The sequence below is a fragment of the Cibotium barometz genome, chromosome 19 (genome assembly GCF_041138505.1).
Source record: "Cibotium barometz isolate CiBa-2024 chromosome 19, ASM4113850v1, whole genome shotgun sequence".
NCBI classification, from domain to species: Eukaryota; Viridiplantae; Streptophyta; class Polypodiopsida; order Cyatheales; family Cibotiaceae; genus Cibotium; species Cibotium barometz.
This window is the reverse complement of record NC_141064.1, coordinates 18756217-18777660: the sequence shown is the minus strand read 5'-3', so window position 1 is coordinate 18777660 and position 21444 is coordinate 18756217. Positions and strand designations below refer to the sequence as shown.

Here is a 21444-nt window from a genome sequence, read left to right as displayed (position 1 = left end):
TGACAAGGGAGAAGAATGAAGCCTTCAATGTGCATGCTATCCATGTAGAGAAAGCCGATGGAAAGTCCAAGTCATATAGGTGGACTTGTAAGTATTGTGGCAAACAATACACAAGTGGAGTTACTAGGCTTCTCCAACATGTTGGAAAGGTGGGGGGGCAAGTTGCGCCATGCAAGGAAGTCCCCCCCCGATGAGATCTACAACAAGATCAAGGGTGGATTGGGTGCTCACTATGACAGTGGTAGAAGCTCAAGGGCGGATGATGAGGTCATTTCCCCGCCTTGTGATACATCCTCCCCCGCCACCTCCATCGGTGCCGCCTCCGCCTCCTCAAAGAGACAAAGGCTTGAGTCTCCCATGAGGCAAGCCACTCTAGCCCAAGCCACCGGGGGGTTCTCTTCTTCTCTATCACATCTCCGAGAACGGCAACGGCTAGCGGATATAGAGATTGCACGCACCATTATTGAGTGCAATCTCTCATTCCATGTGCTCAAGGTAGATCAATGGAAGTCAATGGTGAAAGCCATTGCAAATGTGGGCCCATGTGAAGGATGGACCAGCGTCTCCTATCATGACATGCGCACGAAGAGGCTTGTGGATGAGAGGGAGAGAATCGATAGATCTCTCAATCCGGTGCGGGCGGCATGGTCCAAGTATGGGTGTAGCATCCTCTCCGACGGATGGAGTGACCGGAAGAAGAGAGGCATCATCAATATACTTGTCTCTTGTCCTCTTGGAACATACTTTGTGCGGGGCGTGGATTCCGGAAAGGCGGGGAGGAAAACATCGGGTGCATTCATATATCGCCATACCGAGCTTATGGCTCTGCCAAGGGCCGCCAATGTGTAGTCCTATTTGACATGGGCAGTTCTGAGGACATGTGCAGTCCTATTTGACATGGGCAGTTCTGAGGACACCATCTCTCCCCAGTTGGCTACCAAAATGAGCTATACATTAATGTCCTATCATTTGGATGTGGACGTGTTTATACTTGGTCTCCGCACCCACATTTCTCAAAAGGCATTTTTGAAGCTGACATTTCAAAAACAACTTTTAGGATAGAGCGTGGTACGAGTTCGTAGTCATGCCCTTTGGGCTTACCAACGCACCCGCAACCTTCAATAAAATGATGTCCAGGATTTTCGCAGTCCTCATTGGTAAGTATGTTTTCATATTTCTTGATGACATACTTATATTCTCAGCCACTGCGCCGAGCAGCATGAGAAAGGTGTGGAGAAAGTCTTGCAACTTTTGTGAGATAATGGGCTCTACATAAACGCCAAAAATTCTATCTTCGGCGTGTTACAAAGGTTCAATCCTTGGGCTACATCATTGGTTCCACCAGGATTCGATTGGACTCCTCAAACGTTCAAGAGATCTTAGATTGGGACATTCCTAAGACCGCCCAAGAGATCCGTTTAGTCGTAGGTCTTCGCCAGGCTTCGCATGTTCACCAGTTTTCCAACCTTGTAGCACCTCTCACCGACTTGCTCAAGGGGATGAAAGCTTGTAGACAAAAAGTCACAATTATAGGCAAGGCACTTGATGCATTCCGTGAACTCTAGAAAGCAACCTCAAAAGCGTATGTTTTCAAGTTAGCATCTTGGGATGAACCTTTCGAGGTCATTACCGATGCTAGTAATGTAGCCATAGGTACTGTTATTCAACAGGACAATAGGCCCTGGGCTACATCATTGGTGCGTTACAGAGGTTCAATCCTTGGGCTACATCATTGGTTCCACCAGGATTCGATTGGACCCCTCAAAGGTTCAAGAGATCTTAGATTGGGACATTCCTAAGACTGCCCAAGAGATCCGTTTAGTCGTAGGTCTTTGCCAGGCGTCGCATGTTCACCAGTTTTCCAACCTTGTAGCACCTCTCACCGACTTGCTCAAGGGGGTGAAAGCTCGTAGACAAAAAGTCACAGTTATAGGCAATACACTTGATGCATTCCGTGAACTCTAGAAAGCAGCCTCAGAAGCGTCTGTTTTCAAGTTAGCATCTTGGGATGAACCTTTCGAGGTCATTACCGATGCCAGTAATGTAGCCATAGGTGATGTTCTTCAGCAGGACAATAGACCCATGGCCAACTATAGTAGAAAGTTGGATGTCGCCGAAAGGAATTATTCGGTTTATGAACAGAGAGCTTTTGGGTGTGATCACAACGCTCAAACATTGGAAGCATTTCTTTTATGGACATGTTTTCACAGTCAAAATAGACCACCAAGAACTTAAGTGGCTTCAGACCTTGCCAAGTGCTTTTACGGCCCTATGTTTTTCTCTTGATATTATGCAAGTGTGCACGGAAACATGGTCGATAGTATGCAGGACATTTGTCAAGTGTTCATACTTGGGGTCAAAGAGGACTCAAGGTATTATTAAAGTCCCTTTCCTAATCCATGTGGGGGGAGGGGACAAAGGTTGTAATAACCTTTAAAAACAAAGGACTCCTTGGATGGAAATCACGGCCCCTTGGAGGGGTAATGTTATTTTTGGGGGAGACCCTTTTTTTTGGAGAAGTCGGGCTGCAGCAAAAGCGTGCTTTTCTCTCTTGGAAGCGCCGGCTAAAGCTGCATGCGCAGGAGCTTTGACTTTGTCTTTTTGGTGACTCATGGGCTGCAAGAAGGGTAGGGCTGAACAGCACGTGGGCTCTCTCTGGCTAGGATCAGCTGTAGCTATACACACAGGAGTGCTTTTGGCTCGTGGGAAGGCTGGCGGGCTGGGCTGGGCTGTAGCACGTGCTTTTGCTCTACACAGCACGGAATTACTCTCCAGAGAGCAGAGACACTCAGAGCCCGCAGGAGACAGAGGACACCTAGCTTTCAGACACCACGCCTATACCAGAGAGAAATGACAGAGATCAAAGCTCAGTTTCACAGAGAGGGTGCGGAGCGACTGGCACGCTTCAGAGCAGACCCAGGCATGTTCTTCACGGAGCTGTGGACACCCCCTTCATTGATGCATACCATTTTATACCCCCAGTATGGTACAGGATGGAGCTAGCTAGGTTGCATATCATGATTGTATACTCCATGCATATAGCTTTGCATTCTCCTAGTAGTAGAGCTCCATCCCCTCCCCCACTCATTGTACTTATTGCACACCCAGATTCAGCTTTTTAGTTCAGTACTTTTTCATTTTGTTGGGATGATAGAGGATACCCCACACAGGTACACTGATCTGTCTCATAGGCCGAGTTTGGTCTTTTGGAAGATGTTAATAAAATCTTTCTTTCTTTCTTTCTCTCTCTCTCTCTCTCTCTCTCTCTCTCTCTCTCTCTCTCTCTCTTGCCTAGAAAAGGCTGGCGGACAGGACTGGAGCTTCACACGTGTCTTGGAGGGGTTGACGGGCTGAACTGTGTTTTCTCTCTCCTTTGGAAGGGGGGTGCAGGCTTCTCTCTCTCTCTCTCTCTCTCTCTCTCTCTCTCTCTCTGTGAGTATTTTCTACTCAGTATCATCTCGGAGTCTTACAGTTCTATTCTTATAACTGTAGGACAATCAGTTTATTGTACTTTTTAGTCGCATTTAGTTGTTCTCTTTGATGAGACACCAACTTCAGATGTACTCTCAGTTTTGGTCTCATAGGCCACTATGGCCTCTTAGAGACGTTAATATATCATTTCATTTCGTTTCATTTCTCTCTCTCTCTCTCTCTCTCTCTCTCGTTTGGAAGAGGGGCGGGCAGAACTTCAAGAGGACCAGAGGACTGTTTTGAAACTGTTTATGGGCTGTTTTGGTTGGCTGCAAGTACAGTTGTAAGCATGGGTTTCTGGCTGCAAGTACAGGGTCACTTGGATGTGTTTCTTGGCATGGAAGTGATGCAAGCTCGCATGGGTGCATGTTCATGGGGCAGATTGCTTTCTTCCTGCTTGAAAGGAACAGAGGGACTTGCAGTCTTGGGCATATCTATGTATCTCAGTTTCGAGGCAGAATTACCGCTAGACATATTCAGTGAGAACTCTCTCCTTTGTGTGTGCGCCGTGTTGGCACTGTCTTTGGATGGTGCTCCGTATGGTTGTGTGTGGAAACAAGACAAAGGTTTCAAGGGGAAACAAACCTAAGGGTTTCATGTGGAAACAGGTCGTAGGTTTCTCGAGGAAACATGTTTTTGGTTTCTCCAGGAGATAGGTCACATGTAGGCAGTGGTTATAGGAATGGACACATGTTTGGTACAACCTTTCTGCTGATTGGACAAGCGTCGGGGAATCCATGAATGAGATGGATAGTACCCTTGGAAGGCAGAGAGGGATGGTACACGTGTGTCGACTGTATGGTATGCTATGCTGTGACGCGAGTTCTCTTTTGGGAAACAGTTTGGAGTCTTTGTTGTGATGCAGGAGCACTGGATGTGTCAGGGTGTGATGTTGTCCATGGGGTGAGAGCCTATGGATGGTTGTGGAAGCCTTGATTGAGGGGAAAGCTTCTGTATGCAGGACTCATGTGAAAGAGTCTTTTGATGTGAACAATAGCTGGAATTGTTTGTGGATGCCGAGTGAACAAGAAGCCATGATGCAAGGTCTTTGCACGCTTCAGTAGTTCTACTGTGACCGCTGAGTTTCTAGCCTTACTGTAATCAAAGCTCTTATAATCTATTAAAGAAATACCGCAAGGGGCGCCACTGCGTTTTGGGGTCAATTGGTGTTCGTGTGCTGTTTGCAGGAGCACTCTAGCTCCCCCTGTTTGTTTTCCTTTTCTAGGTCTTCAAAGGTGTTGGAAGTGTTGTGTCCCAATTTGTTTTGCACCGCCCTTTGGGTTTGTCTGAAGGCCGAGGCCGGTTTACAAGGTTCCATTGCCAACTTTCCTAAGGGAGCGAGCTCGTGGTTGTCTCATGAGAGTCGCATCAAAAGCTTCAACATGTGGAAAGTGAAAAGGAAGTGTAGGAGGCAGTGCAGGATTGTGTGTCTTTGCTTGTATGAGGTGAAGAGAAAAAGTTAAAGATGAGGCTCAGGAGAAAAGACACCAAGGACAAGAAGTAGCCGGCCAGGAACAAGAAGCAGTTGAAGTGTTATGGAGCAAAAGATGGGTTGAAGGCTATGGCTTTCGACAGTTTGACATTGGTAGTATCTTCACGGAGGCTTCATGGGTTCGGAAGGCAGTTTCTTTCTATGTTTTGCAGTGGTGGTCTACTATGCTTAATTAGGGACTTGCTCTTACCATTTGGGGTAGGGTGCAAGCAAGTTTTGGAAAAGATTGGTGAGGTGGCCTATCGTTAGAAGCTACTAGATCACTAGAGGATTCACAATGCATTTCATGTGAGACTACTTAGACCTTTCGGAGGGGATGTGCTTGAGGATGTATCACATGAGGCTTGCTATCCTGTGAAGTTCAAGAACTATTCACCGATGGATGCAAAGTGGATCGAGGAGGGTGACTTAGCAGATTCACCTCAAGGATTGCAACTTTATCTTGATGCCTTTGAGTTAGAGCCGACTCTTGCTACGGCTCATTCAGGTTCAGCAGAGCTGGGGTCTGGAGCATTGCCTTATGCTCAAGAGGGGGGTAGCACCTCCGCTCCCTTCTTACAGATAGACTCGGATGTCATCTAGAGGTCGCTTGGCGAAGGTACTGACAGCTAACAGTACATCTGCTTATGGGACTTCTATGATATTGTGTACCAGTCACATGAGATGGTAAAGTTGGGTATGGTTCACAGTCGGCCGCGCCATGAACTATAACTGCAACTATGGATAACTTTGTCTACATCTATGGTTAACAAAGATGGTTTTTGCCTTTGGAACTAAGGTATGACTGAGGAAGATTGCAACATTGATCTTTGTCATATGGTTCTGGCTATTCTTGACCACAAGATTGGTCAATTGGATATTGAGATGATGCTATTTGTGGAGCTGGTCTCCTTTGGAATGGCATGGTTTAGTTGTGCTCAAAGTTTGTAGCAACCTGAGCTAACACTTCGAGACTCTATGGAGGGCATGAGTCTTGCGAGCAGGCCTAGAGTTGGTTTGGTTCATGGATATATGGATCGAACTCTATTTGTGCATGTATTCATACACTTTCTGAGGTATTATTATATTCTGGTGCCATTGGATCCTGGTACCCTTGAGAATACATCGGGAATACTCCGGATTCTGTTTTGTGAGTAATGTATGTTGGTATGATACATCAGGTACTTTACTATGTTCATGGTGTACCACTATGTTGTGGGTCCTGCGGGATGGCCATATAATGAATGGGTAAAGCATCAGGAAGGACATACGTGGAAAGTACATAGTGGATGTATTATTTGAATGCAAGCCATGGGCCTTAGCCTGTTACTTTAGAGTGGGTAAAGCATCTTGAGGAGCATATTGCTTGCGAATGGATGTGTGTGTCATATGTGGAATGACGCATGGTTATGTGTTTCCACTTGGTTTTAGACTTTTGCTGCAGGTTCTTATGGAACAAGCAAGAGTCTCATGTCACTTTGACACGAGAGCATAGCCATATTGTGCAGGATGATTGTTCCATCACCCAGATGCACTTGAGGGCGATTGCTTTTGTTATATGAGGCATCGCTGCTCGATGGATGCCTTACTGTGCCGTTGCGTGCAATCGAGGACACTTGCCATTTTTCAAGAGGGGGTTATGTTACGGCCCTGTATTTTTCTCTTGACATTATGCAAGTGTGCATGGAAACATGGCGGACAGTGTGTAGGACATTTGTCAAGTGTTCATACTTGGGGTCAAAGAGGACTCAAGGTATTATTAAAGTCCCTTTCATAACCCATGTGGGGGGAGGGGACAAAGGTTGTAATAACCTTTAAAAACAAAGGACCCCTTGGATGGAAATCGTGGCCCCTTGGAGGGGTTACATTATTTTTGGGGGAGACCATTTTTTTTGGAGAAGTCGGGCTGCAAAAAAAATGTGCTTTTCTGTCTTGGAAGCGCCGGCTGAAGCTGCACATGCAGGAGCTTTGACTCTCTCTTTTCGGCGACTCGTGGGCTGCAAGAAGGGTAGGGCTGAACAGCACGTGGGCTCTCTCTGGCTAGAGTTGGCTGCAGCTATACACACAGGAGCGCTTTTGGCTCATGGGAAGGCTGGCAGGCTGGGCTGGGCAGCAGCACGTGCTTTTGCCCAGAAGAAGGGGAAATCCTCGAGGCAGACAAAGAAGCCATGAAGGAGGAGCTCACCTAGACGATTACCAAAACCCTGGAGGGCAAGATGGAAGCAGTAAGAGAAGGATGGGTGGAAGTGGTAAAAAAAAAACATTAAGAAAGAAGTACAAGAGGACACACACATGGTCCAATCCACACTAGATGAAGAGAAGATTAGGAGAATCCGTCGCCTGAACATACGCGTGACAAGTATTCCAGAGACAGAGGGGTGCACCCCTGAGGCGGACGGCCGAAACTTATGCATAAAAATAGGCCATGCGGAGGATGCACCACTTCCATTCACCAAGATATGGAGGACAGCCCCACCCAAGGACCCCACCCAAAGTAAAGCCCTAGTGCTACAGTTCGCAGACGAAGTGAGCAGGCAAACCTTCATGAGATAGAGAGTTATTCTGAGAAACCTACCAGGGGACCCCATCTACTTTGATGATGACCTAACTTGGATGCAGAGACAACATAGGAAATCATGCATGCAACAAATTAAAGCAGCACGTGCTGAAGGGAAAAAGGCACATTACAGAGACGGCCATGTATACATAGAGGGCAAGATGGTGGCATAGTGCCATATGGCCTATGGGACACAGGAAATTATCAAGAAGCACAAGGAGATATATGCAGCAGTTTGGAACTTCAATGGGGCTCTATGGACACATCCAGGTAGACTAGAGGAGGTTATGGAGAACCGGGACACCATGTTTCTGACAGAGACACATGAAAGCCCAGAGAGAGGCCTACCAACGGGTAGCAGGGTACCAGTGGGAATCAGTGTATAGACAAGGGATGCGACAGGGCACTTCCAGAGGCTCAGGTGGAATCGCTATACTATTCAGACGAGCACTACACCAGCGTATCAGGGTGGTGTCGAGAGACCCAAAGGCACGCTACATGTGGATTAGCCTACAGCTCTCAGAGGTGAGAACAGTTTACTTGGCAACATGCTACTTCCCGCTGAAGGGGTCGAGATTCAACACAGGTCACATGGAGGACCAGATTGGAGGAGGAGAGGAGAGAGGGGCCCTTCCTAGTGAGTCTCCATACGCCACTCTATCCGCAGATATCCTACACTATTCGACCATGGGGGAGGTTCTCCTGATGGGGGACTTCAATGCACGCACACAGAATCGATAGTGTGAATCATTCGACTTCACAGATCCCCTCATCCTAGAGGCACTAGACGATGTAGATGCAGGGACCATGAGGATGTCAGAGGACAGTGGGCCAGACAGTACAGGTTATGGGCAACACCTTCTGGACCTGGGAGCTAGACACCATCTCGTTATTTATAACGGGATGTCACAATGGCCAGAATCGGGAAGACTCACATGTTTCCCATCATCAGGAGGCAGCAGCACTGTGGACTACATATTGGGCTCGCGGGAGAGCACAGACCTGATAGACTCTTTCACTATCCCTACATGCCCCATTGGTGCTGACCATACTTATTTGGCTTTTTCTCTTAGGAGCTCTCTTGATCTGCCACCCTCGACCACTCAGGCATCTCGTACCATCTTCCACTTTACCCGGGAGCTTGCAGACGTTTATGATTCAAAAGTACATGATGGCCTCTTTGGTATGGACCCTACAGCACCCATCGATGTACTGACGGCCCAGCTTTCACACATACTGCACACAGCAGCTAGCCACAGCTTTCCACACCATCTCCAGACAGGGAAGCCACCTAGATCCGGGGACATGCCCTAGAATAGATGGTATGATAATGAGTGCAGAGAGCTTCATTGACATCTCCGAGCCCAGATAGCGAAAGGGTACATAACACAGCAGCAGGCCAGTAGACAGATGCGGTCTCTTACACGCCGTAATCGACGCACATATGAGGAGGCTCAATACTGGGACATCTCCCACATGCTCATGAGCAAAGATGCAGCCACTGCTTGGCGACGACTCAGAGAGCCATGCCCCCCCACCCCGATTACTGATCCTCAACACTGGCAGAGTTATGCAGAAGGGCTTTATGATGTTCCGCACCAGCCACTCATCCCTCGCCCCACCGAGACTCCACCGACCTCATCTGTTTTCTTTACTATCGATATGGTATCTCGAGCTATACATAGATTCCAACATGGGAGAGCTGAGGATCACACCGGCTTACAGGGTGAGCATTTCATTTATGCAAATGACACACTCTCTCCTTTTATTGCTTACCTCTTTAACAGGGCTCTGGTAGAAGGTTTCCCGGCTGAGTGGACGATGCACACTATTGTACCGGTCCACAAAGCTGGGGACATGTTGGACCCCGGTAATTACAGGACTATCATGATTGGTCATACCTTGGCCAAACTCTATGGGGCTATCCTGGAGGCAGAATTGAGCACACACGCTGAGAGGGAGGGGCTTCGTGCCCCTGGTCAGGCAGGTTTTCGGCGAGCCTTCTCTACTATTGATCACATTTTCACCCTGAGATGCCTGATTGACCAAACTCGGGCACGGAGACAGAGACTCTATTGCTGTTTTGTGGACTTCCGCAAAGCCTTCGACACAGTCTCGAGAGAGCGCCTCTTCCACCCCTTGAAGACACCGCGCATACCCCCCGACATGATGTGGGGGATTTACAGATTATATGAGCAAGTGTTTGGACGAGTTAGATGCCCAGGGGGACTATCAGATATGATTGCCAGCACCATTGGTGTGAAGCAGGGCTGCCCTCTCTCCCCGACACTCTTTGGCTTATACATCGATGAGGTAGCAGACTACATCATACACGGAGGAGGCTCTGGGATTGACATCTCAGGTACGACTGTACACATTCTATTATATGCTGATGATATCATTCTTGTGTTGTTTACTCGAACAGGGCTACAAAGGCATCTACAGGCTCTGAATACTTTCTGTGCGGAGCGAGGACTCACAGTGAACCTTGGGAAAACCAAGGTTATGGTCTTTCATACATCAGCAGCAGCAGTCAGATGCCAGACTATCCTTACACTAGCTCGGGGACAGGTAGAGGTGGTGGGCTCATATGTATACCTTGGGGTCACATGTACCAGCTCATCAGGGTTCTCTATGGCACAGGCAGCCAGAGACAAGAGACAGAGTGACACGAGGGTACGCAGCACTAGCAATTTTGGAACGCCAGTGTCACCAGGCACACTTCCAGGAGCCCCATACTAAGGGGTGGCTATTTGATACACTAGTTACTCCAGCATTGATGCATGCAGCAACAGTATGGGCACCATGTTTGGCTACATCCTCATGGACACAGATAGAGCGCCCTCAGATTTTGATGCTCTCACGGATGATCCACAGCAAACCTTCAGTACCACATGATATCCTTCGAGCGGAGTTTGCTGTACCACCTATGTTAGTAGAGGCCATGTTCCAGACTATATCTTTTATACACAGGATGCGGGAGCTCCCACTAAATCGGGTATTTCGGGCTGCTTTTGAGGCATCCAGACAGCTTGCTGAGGAGGGACATACCTGGTCATGGTACTCCCAGGTGGTACAGTGGATATCATCACACAGGATTGATATTGACAGATTACCACCCTTACAGTATGACCTAGCTGCACCACACAGACGCCTCTCTCAGACAGAGAGGAACAGTCATGAGACATGACATTTGGCAGGGCCACATACAGGAGACTTGGCTATCTCCCAGTCAGCCACTCCCGACGAAGATGCTCTACTACAGAGACCACTTCTTGAGCACCTCCACAGACGGCTTCATCCAACGACCACGATACGTGGAGGTCCACTTATCACATGGAGCCAGAGTAGCCATTGGGAGACTAAGGGTCTCATCACACCAACTAGAGATCGAGACTGGGAGAGCAGCACGCATCCCTCGAGCAGAGCGCATTTGCAGATTATGCCAGACAGGGGGTAGAGACAGAGGAGCATTTTGTTTGCCAGTGTGGTGCTTTGCAGGAGATCAGGGCATGCTATCCTGAGGTTTTTAGAGGGACCACATCACTTAGACAGATCTGGGAGAGATCGGACGAGAGACAGCTAGGCAGACTACTACTAGCACTACAGAGACACAGGGAGATCTTACTTCAGACACCCGCACATCATAGCGGAGGAAGACAGTCCCAGTTGACTGACTTCTTCCAGAGATTGGCACCAGTAGCCCAGCCACATACATTGGGAGTGACATCTCAGCGAGAGCGGAGGAGATTCGAGCTAGGCGACGACCCAGACTAGCCGGCTACCAGACACCACGGCTACACCACAGAGAGATCGCGGCCATCCGGTCTCGACACCAGCAGGAGGTTGAGTCTTCTGGTGCAGACAAGATCTCAAATCTTCTTCAGAAAAAAGGAACCGGCGAATTCGCGAAAATTGGCAGTTGTAGAAGGCGGTTTGGCGAATCGCTTGAATGGGCTGGAGCATGAGGCTTGTGGCTAAAGTCTTGAAGGCTTTTGTTAAGCCTGGAGGGAGATCCAGCCCCTCCACCAGCTGGGGGTACAGAAGCTCTTTGAAAAGAAGAGGTAAAACTTGATTATCTACTAATTTTGATTAGCTAGGTGATTAGCAAGATAATGGGCTCATAAATTTGATGGATTCTAGGCTAGGCTCTGATACCACGTTGAATTTGCAGCGATGTGATGAGCTATGGTGGATCAAATGCTAGAATCAACATCATTAGAAAAGAGATTAGACGATAATTAAGATGTGATTAGTGAGCAATTAACTGATAGCTTAATGTAGGCATGGATAATCAAAAACCAGCAAATTCTCATTAGGCCAATGCCTCAATTTATAGAGTTTACATCCAAGCATCTAATCCCACTGATCTCTCCTTGATTCACTCCACCTCTTTTGCTTGATTCTCTCCACCTCTTCCCAGAATATCTCCACACCTCCTAAATCTTCTCATGCTACCCTTTATTTTCTCCCAGTGGATACTTCTCACCTTTTCACAGCTTCTCTCACATTTATAGATTCTCTTTTACAGCCTCTTGCTAAGGGCTTGTTCCCGCACACACCCTATTCACTTGTATATTTCAACAATGGCATCATGATGCTCCTCAGTGGTGGTTGAAATCACCTTACATATTGGGGTGATTCTATTCTTTTCCGGCTTACAACCGTGACTTTTGTATGTCTTTTTCATTCTTAATAGAAGTCTCTATCTTGCAAAAAATAAAAAATAAAAAAAATAAAGGAGGAGCGTACATAGCCACAAAACATCTTGCCATGCCATTGGACTATATAAGGGAACCACCCCTATGATCCATACACATGTCTAAGCCATATGGTTCACTAGGGCAACAACCCTTCCATGAAATCATACATGCTCGCCAGGGTTTCCCCTTCCACGAGGCTTTACTCACTAGGAAAACTGCCCTTCCATGAGTTCATGCGACACTCACCAGGGTTACGACCCTTCCATGAGTTCACAGAATAAATTCACTCACCACGGTTACCACTCTTCCATGAATAAACATGCTCGCCAGGGTTTCCCCTTCCACGAGACTTCACTCACCAAGGCTACCACCCTTCCATGAGTGCCGAGAATACTCACCAGGGTTACCACCCTTCCATGAGTTCACGTCATCACTCACCAGGGCTACCACCCTTTCATGAGTGAATCTAGACGCAGACATAAGTCCCCAGCCAAAAGAAGGTGTCATGTCCACTCTACCACATGCACTCCATGTCGGTCCTCATAACATACAGTTTGGAGGAGAGATGGGCTCAAGTTCACTCTTACCACATGCACTCCGTGTTGGTACTCCGACCACACACCTAGGAGGAGAGGTGTGCTCAAGTGTACTCTACCACGTGCACTCCGTGGTGGTATCCCGATCATAGACCTGGAAGGAGAGGTGGGCTCAAGTGTAGAAGATAAGATGAGAATAAGCCACAGGCATAAATATCCTAGTTCTCCATCAGCATGTCCGCGACAGATAGTTTTTACAGGCATTTCGGCCGCCAATAGTTTTATAGGCATTTCGACTACCAATAGTTTTACAGGCATTTCGGCCGATAAAAGAAATCCATAGATAAATCCTCGATTCATAAGATATATTCTAGAAATCCATTGCATCCCAAATAAAGGGAGCCAAAAACATACTCCATCCGAGCAAAAAGGAACCAAAAACTCAGTCCATAGTCCTTGGTCATGTCCATATGAAAAACCATGTAAACCAGGCTTTTCAGCCATATTGTTTACCTAAAATAGTTCAAGGCAAACAAACAACACACAATTCTCCTTGTACAGGCATACAAGGGTTAAGCGTCCAGAAACACTTGCAACAAATTGAAATATCTCCTTAGTATATATATAAGGCATCTTGAGATATAGCTCCATATAGCTTGCTCGTAAGCTTGATTTATAATCCACTATAGTCTATATGGAAAGAGTGCTGAACACGAGCACATAAAACCAACTCCATATTCTGAGGATAAAATCTGTCTACTGCTCATGTTCATGACTGCTTCCATAAGCTCAATAGCAAAACTGTTGGGGTCAGTGTAGTCCCCACTTCTGATCTTTTCTCTTTCTCATTGTTGGAAGGAAGCCTCTTGCTTCTGAGAAAGCCTATGCTCTAATACCACTGTCACAAGTAGGGCGGGGGGACACCCGGAACGATAATAATAGAACAACACTTCAAATACCAAACAGAGCATGATAATACAACAGAAGAACCATATAACATAAAGACACCACATTGAGCCGGAATGGCCGGCCCCCCGTATGAACTTCTTTATTGATAGACAAGCTTTTACAAGATACCAAGGTGCGGGTGCAATCAACACCAGATTTCCCACAAAGCATCAGCACAACTCTTGCCCAGATCTCAATTTAGAGCCAAGATATAAACACGGCACCAAAAGCCATCCAAAAACTGTCTCAAAACAGTCCCATGAATTCAGCTCCACGAAACAGCCCGGAACGGAGCGCAAAACAGCCCCGAACTCCATGCCAAAACAGCCCCAAAATAGAGCCATAAATCAACCCCAGAAGAGCTCTCAAATGAGCCCCATATTTCTCCAAAACAGTCCCGGAAAAACAGCCCCAAATCTGCCGTGTGTTTTCACACATGTGGGCTGATGCAGCCTCTATATGACAGTATGGACAGCCTTCTGACGGCGGCTGTAATACAGTGGCTGTAATCTCTGGCCAGCTAGTGGAGAGAGAAGAGAGAAAGCACTCTGCAGCACTGTACGGCCTGTCCAACGGAGAGTGAGAGAGCTGTACCTTGTACAGCCAGCGCAAGAGGGTGAAGGAGAGAGAAGAGTACTGTATGGCTGCTGACCAGCGTAGAGAGAGAGAGAGGGAGACTGCACATGGCCGAAAGTGGATGCGCATGCCCAAAAAAGAGAGAGCGAGCCCCTTTAATGAAGTCGACTAGCTATAATTGAAGTGCTTTCCTCTTTTTGCCCAAAATAGCTTATCTTGCCAAAAATATCAACTTTTTAGCTTTTCTTGGCTTGTACTCGAGTTTTAGCCCAAAAATATCAACTTTATGCTTTTCCAAAGCTTATTGGCCAAGTTTCATCTAGGCGCCTCCTTGTCCACCTTTCCATGCCCAAAATAATAATATGTCCAGCCTGTCTTTAATGACATGTGAACACACCGACTTATAAATATTATAAGTCACTTTGATGAATAAAATCCCATGCTGCTCATGCTGTATGGCCATCTTTCAAGCCAAACCATGCCAGTAAAATGCTCTAGCTTTCTTCTGTGGAAAATCCCCGTTCGCACCTTGGCTCTGTTCAGTGTGTGAAACACTAGTCAAGACTGCTGAAGGGACCAAATGGTGACAACGGACATCATGCACACCCTCCGCGGCCAGTGGGAGAAGCTTCGAGGCGGCTTTGAGCTTAGGCAAAAGCGCCGAGAGGCTTTTTTGCGGATTTGGAGTAGCGGTCCTTTCCTTAGGGTCAAAGACAGCAAGGTTACTTGGCATTACACGCCACATGTTTGGTTGTTCCCCCCATTGTATGAGTTAGCCTTCCTTCGAGAGCAGCCAGCCAGTGAGGAATAGCACCTCTGTGTCCCCTATTGTTTTTCTCGTCTTCTATGATTGAGACTAGGTCATGTACTTAGCTGATTCGGCTCCATTTTTGGTAACTAATGGAAGGATCTTTTCTTGGATATTTTTTTACTTTGTGGCATCATTGTGTGGTGCTTGTAAGCTTAATAGAGCTATATTATGGTGTGGTTGAACTTGATTTGTATTAAGAGTTTGATAAGCAATGAGCGCTTTATTATTTTTGTGATTTGGCTACTTTAATTGCTTAATCTCTTAGGTATCTGGTTGCCTTAATTAGTGACCTCAATTATGGAATCAATCATTTGATATGAGCCACCCTAGACATATAACTTTTAGCATGTGGTTGCTACGCTGAAGGAGAGCACTGGAGTGATTTGCATGCGTAGAAGCCAGCACTTTGCTACGCTGGACTGCTTTAGCGGCTAGAAACTGGACAACGTAGCCTGGCTCACGTGGTCAGAAGAAAAGCTGTGTTTGTGAAGTCCTTGAGTAGGCTGATGGAGCAGCAAAGACGGGCAGAGCTGGATTGCAAACCTGCACCCTGGATTCTGGAAGACAACAAACCAACATTTTTCTTCTACTCTGACAATAAACCCCACTTAGCAATCAAGAATTAAATCATCAATAAGGCTGCATGTGCCAAAGGCAATCCCTTACAAGTGCAATGGACACAAGGGAATACATGTGGAGGTAAGATGTCTCCCCTTCTTTAGGTGCAACAATACTCCAAGGGAGTAGGTATGAAGATAAGAGTCCTTGATTTCTTGGTGCTTTTGAAAACTAGATCCTTCTTGAGGATTGAAGTAAGACTTCATATGGCATAGGATTGCACATGCTTAAGAGATTCGTTATGTTTAAAATTTCCCAAGACCTTCACCTCAATTTCCATATATCAGATCACATCCTATCCAGGCAACACAACATGAATCCCTACTTAAGATAATTTGGCCTTGTGAGTCTGTGAGGAAATTTGTTTGATGTTTTAAGGGCTGTTGAAAAGCCTATATGATCTAACATCCATGTGTTATTGTGTATCCATGTGTGGAACACATGAGTCTACGTGAACCTTAGTCTAGGTGGTGAGTCTAAGGTTAAAAGCCTTGTAATAGTCAAAGGCATCTTGGTTAAAGTGTAGCTGGCATCTCCTAGAATCAAGCCACACATCCCTTGATGTAGGGAGGTGAAGATAATGAAGGGAGGTAAAGTGAATCATGGATAGTAGCTGTGTATTTACTTCGTGAATACCTTGTGTCAAACTCCATTATGCTTGTTCTCAAATATGCGTAACTCTTTGATTAGTATTGCTTAGTGTTTCATTAGTCTTGCTCAAGGTGCATAATCTTGTGAGAGTATAGCTTAATGCTAATCATCTCAACTTTGTGTTAATCCCTTGTGTGGGTATTGCATAGTACAAACCCTAAATTCAAGTAGGGCACCGTGAACCTGAAAACACTACATTCTAGCATTTAGTCAGGTTCAGTAAATTACACCTGCTGCAAGGTTCAAGGTGGGGCTTGGGACTAAAAACATCATGGAAAAAATCAATCAAGTCATTGATAGCACACATTTCACTCACTTCAGCTAAATCATCTTTCAAAAAAGTAATTTTTTTTAAAAAGAGAGCATTTAAAAGCATAGCACAAGCAAAGCTCCAAAAGATGACACTGTCCAACCTTCTTAACTCCTATTACTCCCACACCATTATTGTGCCAACATAGAGTGGTAACAGTTTGGCCTGTCAATGAACCCTCGCACATAAGTATAATCTCTCTCAAAAAAAAAAAAAAAAAACTTTCACCTGTTCGAGATTCAGCTCAAGCTCATGTATGTATTCCTTCTTGTTTCGAAGTTCTTCCTCATAAAACTCTGTGGTGGCAAACTGTTTTGAAAAACACACATATGCCCAGCATACATACTATTAAAGAACTACCAAAGCATTATGAATGACCTCGCTACATGCAAGTTGCTTGACTTGCTATATAAAGATCTTTTTTCAACCTATGCACTCTTCTCATGTGTGATCAAAGAAACATTAAAGTTTGTTTATACAAGACCCACATCTTCATGAAACTTGACTATCTCCACAACACACAAAATTGTCCTTCCCGTGTTTATAGAAACACTGAAAATCTTACTGCTTCATGTTGAATCACATCCCGATCAAGTTGAACTTGATTGTATTCTGTCAAAAGCCTCTCTATGCAGCTTCTGGCTTCCTCCAAAGCAGTTTTCTGCTCCTCACTACATTTTCAAATAAGCTCTTAGTCAAGCCTCTCTCTCTCTCTCTCTCTCTCTCTCTCTCTCTCTCTCTCTCTCTTCCCCCCTCCCCTCCCTCCTTGATGGTCCCCTCCCCCTACCGCGGGGGGTTAGCTCCATAGGTTGAATGATAATGATGGTCCCACTTTGTATCATATGGCTCGGATTTGACATTCCCATCTCATAGCTCTAGTCTTTGTTTTCTTTTGTACTTTGAGGATACTTTCAAGCACAATGATATTGCTATGTATATGGAGACCCATCGATCCACAAACAAGAGGCTTCTTGACGTGCACGGTTATAGATGGGAATCAGTGTTCTGCCCTCAGCCACGCACAGTGGAAGGTACCAGAGGATCTGGAGGAGTGGTGAGGGTTTCCCGGCAAATTGGACAGAGCATACCATTGTACCACTCTTTAAGAGTGGGGACCTCATGGTACCAGGTAACTACAAGACGATCATGATTGGTCATTACTTGGCCAAACTATATGGCTCTATATTAGAGTCGGAGCTGAGCCGCTGGGCAGAGAGGCATGGTCACCGAGCACAGGGACAGGCCCCAGGAGAGGATTTACTACCTTGGATCACATAACACCACATAGGCATGGGTGACGAGATCAGAGTATCACTTCACTTTCCGAGGGGAGCCGGTTGAGTACGTCAGGTCATATGTCTATTTGGGAGTTACCTTAACAGGACCACGCTTCTCCCTGAAGGAGGCAGCAGCAGCTAGATTAGCTCGAGGGCATGCAACCTTGGGGGAGCTTGAGAGGCAGTGTGCACACATACAGTTTTAGGATCCGCGCACCAAATTGTGGCTATTTGATACACTTGTCACACTGACCCTCCTGTATGGAGCTCCAATTTGGGGGCCCAACATACATCACAGATCTCAGAGAGGGACGGATGAGGGATGGAGGCATATGGAGAGACCACTGATTATGATGACTGCCCGCGTGATTCGGAGCAAATCACCGCTACCACACGAGATTGTTCGAGTTGAGTTGGGTGCCGCACCAGTAGTGACTAAGGCCCTATTCCAGGCAGTTACCTTTTTACAGTGGCTATGGGAGCTCCCTCAGCAGAGGTACTCCCGATTGGCATTGACCTCATCCATACAATTGGCAGAGGATGGAGATACTCATTGCTGGTATACTCAGATGAGATCATGGTTTGACCTACATGGTTTGCGGATAGAGGCACCCCCACCTTTCCAGTACAACTTGGATCGATCTCACCCGCTTAGAGCAGAACTGCATGATTAGGATGGATATCGCCAGAGTGGACACAGAGAGGACATGGACTATTCCCCTTGAGCCCTTAGGCATGAAAATGGCTCATTACAAGAGCCATTTTCTGTACCTCTCATGAGATGGTTTTATCACCCGCCCAGCATACATAGATGTACACCTATCACATGGGATACGTTGTGCCATTGGACAGATTCGGACCTCATCACACCAGCTGCGGATTGAGATAGGGCAATATGTGCATCAGATCTCAGATGACCGCCTTCTCTCTCTTTGCCCCCTTTCTCTTCGCTTCTCTCTCTGCGCTCCCTTCTCTCTCCCCACCCGCTTCGCTTCTCTCTGCGCTCCCTTCTCTCTCCCCACCCGCCTTCTCTCTCTGCGCTCCCTTCTCTCTTCCCTCCCGCCTTCTCTCTCTGCACACCCGCCTTCTCTCTCTTCGCCCCCTTTCTCTTCGCTTCTCTCTCTGCGCACCCGCCTTCTCTCTCTTCGCTCCCTTCTCTTCGCTTCTCTCTCTGCACTCCCTTCTCTCTCCCCACCTGCTTCACTTCTCTCTCTGTGCTCCCTTCTCTCTTCCCACCCGCCTTCTCTCTCTTCGCCCCCTTTCTCTTCGCTTCTCTCTCTGCCCGCCCACCCTTGCTCAGGCCCCCAAGGCAGCAACATAAGGGGGACCCCTTCAGTCCAACATGGACAGCTTGCCGGCAACAAGGACTAGAGGTGAGAAGGAGAGGAAATACAGCTCGATTTGGGCGAGCTCACAGAAGATCGACTACCCCCATATCAAAACATGCCTAACCACCATGAGAGAAGTATGCAAAATGCAGGATACTGACATTGAGCACCTACAAAAGAAACTCGGGGAGAACAAGGATAGTGATGACCTTGGGCATGAGTTGCGTGCCTCCATGCAAGAGGAGTGGATAGGTGGAAGGCAGACATGCAGGCATACATGGCAACTCAGCTAAGCAAGATGCAGGAGGAAATCAGTGAAGTGTGCTCGAGAGAAGCGAGTCTACTGGGCTTGTATCTGGTTGCCTCAATTGCCAGTTCACAAGGGCAAGTAGATAACCAACGTTTGCAAAAAACACAGAAATCCTCCTACACCTTACAAAAGCTAGGGTATGACAGTATGTAGTGTCTTCATTTGGCTTCATTCGAGTGGCTTTCACAAATGTTCCAGTGTGGTACTTACGGAATGAACCTATTGTCACTTCCATTCTGAAACAACCTTTGTCCTCTGCTCTCTTTTTTCCCAATAAAAGCTCCTTCTACTAGTTTTAAAAAAGGCATATGTCGAATGCATACTACAACCCTCAAAAGAAGAGAAAACTACAAGAAGCTCAAAGAAAATGCCTCCTTGAACAGGTTGGCAGAATTCGAAGAGATTTAGGTCAAGAAGATAGCATGGCCGTACTGTCTAATCATGCGCCAAATGGAGATATAGTTGGAGAGATGAGGTTGAAGCTTAAAACCACCAATTTCATCAAGAATGTTGCAGACTCATCGGCTCTTTAACATCCTTGTAGTCAAGATACTCTGGAGAATCTTGGTATATCCCACAAGGTTACTAGTCATGGCTGAATTGAAGCGACCAAAAGCCCCCCTCGAGAATCATGAATGTGAATGGTAAAAGAGATTAAGGCAGATAACTTTAATTAATCCTACATGTATCTGGTGTCTCATGCAGTGGCATATCATCATGTAAACGAACTGCAGCGCAATCTAAGCATGTACGTAACGCAACAAAAAGGCATAAAAGCGAAAAAGCAAAAAGCAAAGAAGGTCACTCACGTGTAGATGCTGGTGCCTCGGCTATCATCCTTTTCATCAGTCACATGGGCGATTTTCTGCATCACAGAGACGACTTCCTGGGCAACGTTCGCTTTCGCCATTGGCGTGCAGCAGCATCAGCTTCCAACACGCGTTAAAAAAGCCCTAGAAAAATGTTACTTGACGATAGAACCCATGGTCGCATCAGAGCCCACGATGACGAAAGCTTCTCTGCCGCTGTGTTTGAAGAGTCACACGCCACCCCATTACGTCCCTTAAACCAACGAGCTTAAGTCTAACATTTTACTTTAATCAACTCCTAGCCTTGTTTCATTTTTGTATTAAATAATGAACTCCTCACCTTGTTTCAATTTTTGACCCTATCAAAATAGGTGCCCAATGTTTGAGGAAAATATAAAATTAACAATGTAGGATTTTTTTGAACAAGAGACTTTCATTAAGTATGAAAACTTTTACAAAACGGGAGACTTCACATCAAGTAGGGGGGAAATCTCAATCAATATGGCACCTTGTGCTGCTAGTAAGGTCCCAAATGAGTGGTAGTGAAAAAGATGCCATTATCCCACTCTCTCGTGAGCTCACCACACTTTCTCTCGGCAGCCCTTGAGTAGCTTGCAAATCGAAGGTGTAGTGCAGATGCATAGTGAGAGAAACAAATGGGGTAGAATGAAAAAACAATAAAGAAAACAAACATAAAAAAAGTAATGATAAGGCATGCAGGCGGCAAGAGGCCATGAGCATGTGGATAATGTCACACCAAATCCTACAAATACATTGTGTATCATAAAACAAAGTGCTCTCCATGTTCTTAATGCATCTAGCCTATCAATGTGACACGTTGTGATGTTGATCTCCCATGCAATGTCCAACCTCTGTGCTGGTGATACGTAGCCTGACTCTAGGAGGTCTTGAAGGTGGCACCATCAACCCACTCCCTCGCTAATCCTCATGATCGTATCTTTATTGTTCCCCTAAAACCTAAGTTTAAGACCTGACTGTGTAGGCATCCTTCCTCATCCTTCCAAAAAGGTGTGCATGGTAATCCAAAGCCTTTGTGCCTCCATGCAC

General features: G+C 46.4%; 1 protein-coding gene across 3 annotated transcripts in view; it reads right to left on the bottom strand.

Annotated features, from left to right (window-relative positions):
- LOC147628300 (uncharacterized) overlaps positions 1-20584 on the bottom strand; it is a 56949-nt gene extending 36365 nt beyond the window's left edge. For 2 of the 3 annotated variants that reach the window (XM_086814134.1, XM_086814136.1), the window contains exons 1-3: positions 20377-20584; positions 17218-17323; positions 16881-16961 (exon numbers count right to left, since the gene is read on the bottom strand). In XM_086814134.1, coding sequence (XP_086670260.1) covers positions 16881-16961; positions 17218-17323; positions 20377-20477 — 288 coding nt within the window. In that variant the 5' untranslated portion in view covers positions 20478-20584. Of the gene's footprint in view, positions 1-16880; positions 16962-17217; positions 17324-19999; positions 20189-20376 lie in introns of those variants that run through there. The other variant, XM_086814135.1, reaches the window with a different exon arrangement.
- Between the last annotated feature and the right edge of the window lie 860 nt (positions 20585-21444).